This window comes from Pediculus humanus, genomic scaffold (genome assembly GCF_000006295.1).
Source record: "Pediculus humanus corporis 1103172107487 genomic scaffold, whole genome shotgun sequence".
NCBI lineage: Eukaryota > Metazoa > Arthropoda > Insecta > Psocodea > Pediculidae > Pediculus > Pediculus humanus.
The window spans coordinates 154,270-160,832 of record NW_002987104.1 but is presented as its reverse complement, the minus strand read 5'-3'; the positions used below and the strand labels follow the sequence as shown (position 1 = coordinate 160,832).

The following is a 6,563-nucleotide window of genomic DNA, read 5'->3' as shown; positions in this document are numbered from 1 at the left end:
AAAAAAAAAAAAATGGGAGATTGATTTTTTTTCATTCATTTTATATACTTATTTAAATACCGGAGGGTAATTTTATAAATTGTCTGATGACACGGTTTTTTAAAGTTCCGCGTTTCGGTTCAATAAAATCAAATTTTAAATATGGAACAAAAATACGAGTTTTTTATATTAAAAATGTATCCGTCGTCGTACCCCCTGGCTTAAATAAAACGTTTTTTTTTTTTTTTTTATTATTTAATAAAATCTAGTTATTCCAGTAAAAGGAAAAAAAATGTGCATATAAGGGTTTAATTTTCAATTTGCCAAAGGAAAAATATATACGGCGGAATCGATATCGACCGAAGAAAAAGGAAAAAAAATAAAAAAATGGGGGTTTAGGTACGATGAAAACGACGACCACGACGACGACCTATAACGTGTTTTGTTTAAAACGGAAATAAATAATTAAATATTCGATATATCGAACGAGAAAAATTTTTATCGATAATCTCGAATTTATTGCGAGTGCAATAATTAATCGGGGCAAAAGATGTAATTAACGAATTTTTTTTTTGTCTTAAAGGTTCACTTATACTTCAGCGCTCTTCCCGAAGATAAAGTTCCTTACGTGAATTCTATAGGAGAACGTTATAGAGTCCGACAGCTTTTGCAACAGCTTCCACCTCACGATAACGAAGTTAGATACTGCCACGGTTTGTCGGAAGAAGAAAGAAAAGAATTGAGATTGTTTTCGGCACAAAGGAAAAGGGAAGCACTGGGAAGAGGTTCGGCGAGACAATTGACGTCAAACATGCCTTGCGATACGGTAATTTTTTTTTCCATTTTTACTTTAAAATTACGTACAAAATTTAAAAATCTTCTGACACTGCAAGACTAGACAAACCACCACGATACTAAAAATTTCCGGTTGGAAAATTTATAACCGCGTGATCGCGCAGAGAAAAAGGGTTGAAAAAAATCGTTTCTTTTTTTTCTTTTAAATCCACATCAAAATAAATATAAAAAAAAAAATCGTGGTAGCAGAAATCAAAAACGTTATTCGATTAGGATTTTAAATTAATTCATTACGTTTACAATCGATTTAAAAAAAAAATTATCGTTTCATTCATTGATTTATTGATTCTCGACAAAAAGAATAAATAAATAAATAAATGAATTCGTCGTGCACGTAGAAAAAATTTTTTTAAACAAACTTTTTTTTTTTTTTCTTATTTGATTTTGAATTTATTTAATATTTATAAAGAAGAATAAATTTATTCCTTGTGGTTTTTTAACTTTAAAATAAAGTAAAATGACTTAAGAGACTTTTGAAAAGTTTTTGAAATTTTCCAACGGAAAAAAAAGAGAGAAAGAGAGAGAAGGAAGAAAGAAAGAAAGAAAGAAAGTTAATGAGAAGTAAACGTGATCTGAATCGAAGTGTGTAAAAAAAAAAGGAAAAAAAAAATTACTTCATTTCTGGAAAATCTTTTTTAGGGATGACGATGATATTTTTTTTTGTTTCCTGTTGATTGTTTGTTACAAGGGTCGATTCGGATTCATCATCGCCATTTTGTGAAAATAGTAAAAATTTATTTTATTTCTTTTAATTAAAACAAAAAGAAAACATTTAATTTTCTCTCCTACCTTTCTCCTCCCCCTTCCTCGTCGGGTAAATCGTCCGATGATTAATTATTATTATTATTATTGCAGTGCGGAGAAGAATTATCCTCTGGAGATATGAGCGTGTTCGCATCAAGAGCCGGACCGAATACTTGCTGGCATCCGGGTTGTTTTTCATGCCACATTTGCAAGGAACTTTTGGTCGATTTGATTTATTTTTACAAAGAGGGAAAATTATATTGCGGACGTCATCATGCGGAAACGTTAAAACCGAGATGTTCTGCTTGCGACGAGGTTTGTCTTCTTTTTTATGATAACAGAAGGTTGATGTTGTTGGATTCGCTGATAATTTTTTTTTGGGTGGTTTTTCTTCAGATAATCTTAGCCGATGAATGTACCGAAGCTGAAGGAAGGGCGTGGCACATGAAACATTTTGCTTGTTTAGAATGCGATCGACAACTCGGAGGTCAGAGATACATAATGAGAGAAGGACGACCATATTGCTTGCATTGTTTCGATGCAATGTTTGCTGAATATTGTGATTCTTGCGGAGAACCAATCGGAGTCGATCAGGGACAAGTATGCAAATGAAAATATTATTATTATTATTATTTTGTTGCTTTAAGCTTTAAGCAAAACGAATATTGTAAAAAAAAAATTTTTTTCATAATACTTACTTTAGATGAGTCACGAGGGTCAACATTGGCATGCGACAGAATGTTGTTTTTGCTGTCACACTTGTAGAGCTTCACTACTCGGACGTCCGTTTTTACCACGCCGAGGGTCCATTTTTTGTTCCATTGCGTGCAGTAAAGGTGAACCACCCACTCCGTCTGATAGTTCTGGTCCGAGATCTTTAAGGGCGAGACCAAAAGCTCATCCGCCATCGGAAGCCGGTTCCGTTACTCCACCGGCTTCGCCGTGCATAAATAGAAAAAATATGGATTCGCCGACGACTTCATCTGCTCCTTCGTCACCCTTGGGACAAACGCAGGGCGGAAAATATTTTAGAAATATCGGGTAAAAAAATAATTGTGGTTTTTCTTTTGTCATCGATGACCTACAAAAAAAAAGAAATGATTTAGTGAGGATTTGTTTATTTATTACAGGGGTTCACAATTAGGAATTCCATCTGTGGGTTTGCACGTATTTCAACCGAATCAACAACAACAACAGCAACAATCCTTGCCGAACATGTCACCAACGTTAAGATCACCCAAAATGGGACGACGCGTTTTACAATCTAGATCTCCGAAGCAATCACGAAAGCTATCTCAAGAAAATGACAAATCCTACACTCCTCCTCCGCCACCATTACCGACGACTTTTCCTCCTTCGACCGATCCACCAAATCAAAAAGATCATGATGAAGAAGAATCGTCGGTTAAATCAACCCCTCATTTACCTCCTCCACCTCCACCTCCGCCTCCTCCGGGCATACCATCGGTCAACATAAACTCATCTCCGAGCAAAGGACTCGATAGAGTGTTGTTAGAAAGAAATTTAGAAAGATTACTCGTTGAACAAAGTGGTAACATAGTCAGTCCCGAATTGGAAAAGTTAATAAATTCGCAGGATCGGTGTCGGGAACCATTAGATTTAAGACAATTAAATTTAAGTCTGGACGATTGGCAACCTAACACAGTACAAAACAACGGAATCGATACACCGGATCACGTGTCTTCGGCACCGGATTTAAACGCTCTCGAATCGAATTCCGCACGGAAACCGAGAGACAAAGGACAATTATCCGTTCGATTCGAAAGCGAAGGAGGAACTTGCGAGGATTACGCGAGAAGAAATACGAGAACGAAAAATTATCCGAACCGTTCGAAACGTCACGGAGAAACGAGCGGAGTCAAAGGGAAAAAATCAATGATGACTCCTCCGGAAAATACCGTTCCTATCGATTTTTCTTCCAGAGATGACGACGATAGTTATTGTTCGACTTGTTCGAGTTCGAGTAGCGACGATGATGACGTTTACGAACTTCCTCCGAGGCGAGCTTACGGCGGCGTTCGAATTTCTTACGTTCCAAACGATGCGTTGGCTGTTGCGAGACGTCATCAAGCGAACGCCCGTTCACCGACCAAATCAAATTCTCAACCTGATAAAAATTGTATCATTTCTTGATTTCCGTGTTCGGTTAGATTAAAAAAATTATCTAAAAAACTAATTAATATCGTTTATGCGCGGCAGGAGCAGCAGACGACGACGTCTTCCTATAAAATATCCATGGCGTTTAGAAACGTACTGAAAGAAAAAAAAAATTAATTTATTTATTTTTTGTAAATAATTCCTTCGCGGAGGTAGGCACACGATAATGAAGATTGCGTTTACGTTCGATAGCACACTTATTAATTAATAAGATTATACATAAATGATAATTATTTTTTTACATCGATTACAAATAATTAATAATAATTGATAAGCGTTGGTCGCAACAACAAAAAGTGCCAAAATTTATTATTAAGATTTTAAATAAGTCCAAAGACATTAATTAATTAATTAATTAAAATGTGTAATTAATAAAATTGTAAATAAAAATCAATAAGTTGTAAAATAAAAAAATTTCTCCAGTGAGAGCGAAAGAGAGAGAGAGAAAACTTTTCAATAAAATGTGTAATTAAAAAAAAACAAAATTTTTTTTTTTGTTCACCTAACCAATCGTAACCTTTAAACTTTATCTAAAAAAAAATATTTTAAATACCTGATTGATTGATTGATTGACTGATTGTATTGACGTTGAACTCGTCGTACTCGGATGATTGGTTTTGAAGACTTTCGATTCTGAAAACAAAAAAAAAATTTACCTGGAATTAACGATTATTGATTTTTTTTTTTTTTTTTGTAAATTGTGCGTAATTCTAAAAAAAAAAACGCATTAATAAGTTATTAAAATAAATAAATAAATAAATAGAAATTTTTTTTTTTCCAACAAAGAATTTTTTTGTTTTCATCATTCGTTCATTCATTCATTCACGAATGTGTTTCGCGTTAATAATAATAATAATAATAATTGTTTTTTTTCCAGTTAAATTGAAAATTAATTTAATTAGGCGTGCGTGCGTAAATGCGTGCGCATTCGATGCGTTTATTTATTTATTTAAAAAAAAAATAAGAAGAAGAAGAAGTTAACGGTCAAGTTCAATTTTCGCCGTCTCGCTAATTATCTATACAAATTTTTTATAACGTGAGGCGAGAAAAGAAAATTTTTTTAATAAATTTTCTTTTTTATTATTATTATTATTATTTATGTACGCGCGTAAAAAATAAAATAAAAGAAAACAATAATTATTTTTATTAAAATGAAAATGACGCGGCGAATTTATTTTTCAACGCGCGTTAATAAATAATTTAATAAATTTAAAAAAAAAAAAAATTCAGGTTCATTGCGGTTAAAAATAAATAAATAAATAAATAAATATGGCGCGTAGTTATTTAAAAAAAACAAAATTATTGTATTTTTGTCTATAAATTGCTATAATTTGTGCCAAAATTTTTAGTATAGTAAGAGAGACAAAAGTGAAAGAAAAAAGCAGAAAAAACGAAAAAAGCAGAAAAAAGAAAAATGGCGGATAAATCAGGTACTTTTCAGGTAAGAAATTTTATTCTTTTAATTATGTTTACGCTATAATTTATAGAACGTTTAATAACTAACGCTATAAAATATAGTTTGAATTTTTAGTTTGATAAACTTTTAAAAAAAAAATTATTTGGGTAACAAAAAAAATTGAAAATTGATTAATTAGGTCACACTCGAATCGATCGTCCATTTTTTTTTGTTTGTTTGTCTGTTATTGTTTAGTTTTCTGACAACCGAACAATCAAATTTTTTATCACACGTGAATGATTAACACTCTTACTTTTAATAAAAACAATCGGCTTGTTTGTATTAAATTTTTTTTTTACAAAAAAAAAGGGTCAAACGATTGTTGTTGTCGTTGTTGTTGAAACGAAGTAAATTTTTTATTTGTTTTTATTTTCTCTTTTCTCTTTTTTTTAAAGGTGTTTTGGAAATGTTTACATTTATTATTATTATTATTATTAATACTCGAATCGAGTTTGTTTGTTATTGGAAAACCTACAACGGAAATTAACCAACAACAACAACAGCGAATTCAAACGGAAACGGAAAATAATAAAAATTTAAATTCTGGAGAATTTTTGCAAGGTTTGTTGTTTTGTTTGTTTGTTTGTTTCTTTATCTAACGATTTTATTTATTTTAATAATTTATTTGTTTTTTTTAAAGCTGATAAAGATTTATCACCGATTAAAAGAGAAAACGATAACGATTTCGGTTTGATTGAAGTTAATGAAAATGACATACCTGAAAATTCAGAAGTTTACGTCATGGAAGAACCCGTTGAAATACAAGATAAAGATGGCGATGAAATATTAGAAACGGCAAATAATATTGTTTTCAGACCATTGTTCAGATATAGAAACAAACAACAAGCGAATTTAAGAAGAGTTTCTCCAGGTTTGAGAAGAAGATATTTCGTACAGCGAAGATACTACAGGCAAACTTATAATCCCTATAATAATTATTATTATTACAATCAAAGATATTATTGATTCTAAATTAATAAATTATTTATTTATTTATTTAAAAAAAATTGTTTATTTATTTTATACATACCTTTAAACCTGTTTTTCCTTCCTCTTTAAGAGTTTAAGCTTTTGAAAAAAAAAAAAAAAAGTTGAAAAACAGGAAATTTTTTTTTCTCTTTCCAAAAAACTCGTGAGAAAAAAATGCTTACATCGGGGTGGAAAAAAAAATGTAGGGATCGACATTTTCATCCCTTAAAAAAATTAAATTAATAAAATTTTTTTATATATAAAACATTAACGACTTTTCGAATGAACCCAAAATTAACAAATTATTAAAAATATAAAAAAAAAACCTCCCCTTAATTACATACATTTTTACATACGTTTAAGTTTGACAAAAAAAAACGTG

The 6,563-nt window shown here is 31.1% G+C and overlaps 2 protein-coding genes across 2 annotated transcripts; both read left to right on the top strand.

Annotated features, from left to right (window-relative positions):
- Positions 1-366: 366 nt before the first annotated feature.
- Positions 367-3,732, top strand: Phum_PHUM142030 (LIM domain only protein, putative; the record flags this gene model as incomplete). Its single annotated transcript, XM_002424610.1, has 6 exons — positions 367-372; positions 563-805; positions 1,690-1,893; positions 1,975-2,178; positions 2,282-2,619; positions 2,709-3,732. 6 exons carry the CDS (start codon positions 367-369, stop codon positions 3,730-3,732), a joined length of 2,019 nt encoding a protein of 672 aa, XP_002424655.1.
- A 1,438-nt stretch (positions 3,733-5,170) lies between these two features.
- Positions 5,171-6,287, top strand: Phum_PHUM142020 (uncharacterized protein; the record flags this gene model as incomplete). Its single annotated transcript, XM_002424609.1, has 3 exons — positions 5,171-5,186; positions 5,862-6,103; positions 6,273-6,287. 3 exons carry the CDS (start codon positions 5,171-5,173, stop codon positions 6,285-6,287), a joined length of 273 nt encoding a protein of 90 aa, XP_002424654.1.
- Between the last annotated feature and the right edge of the window lie 276 nt (positions 6,288-6,563).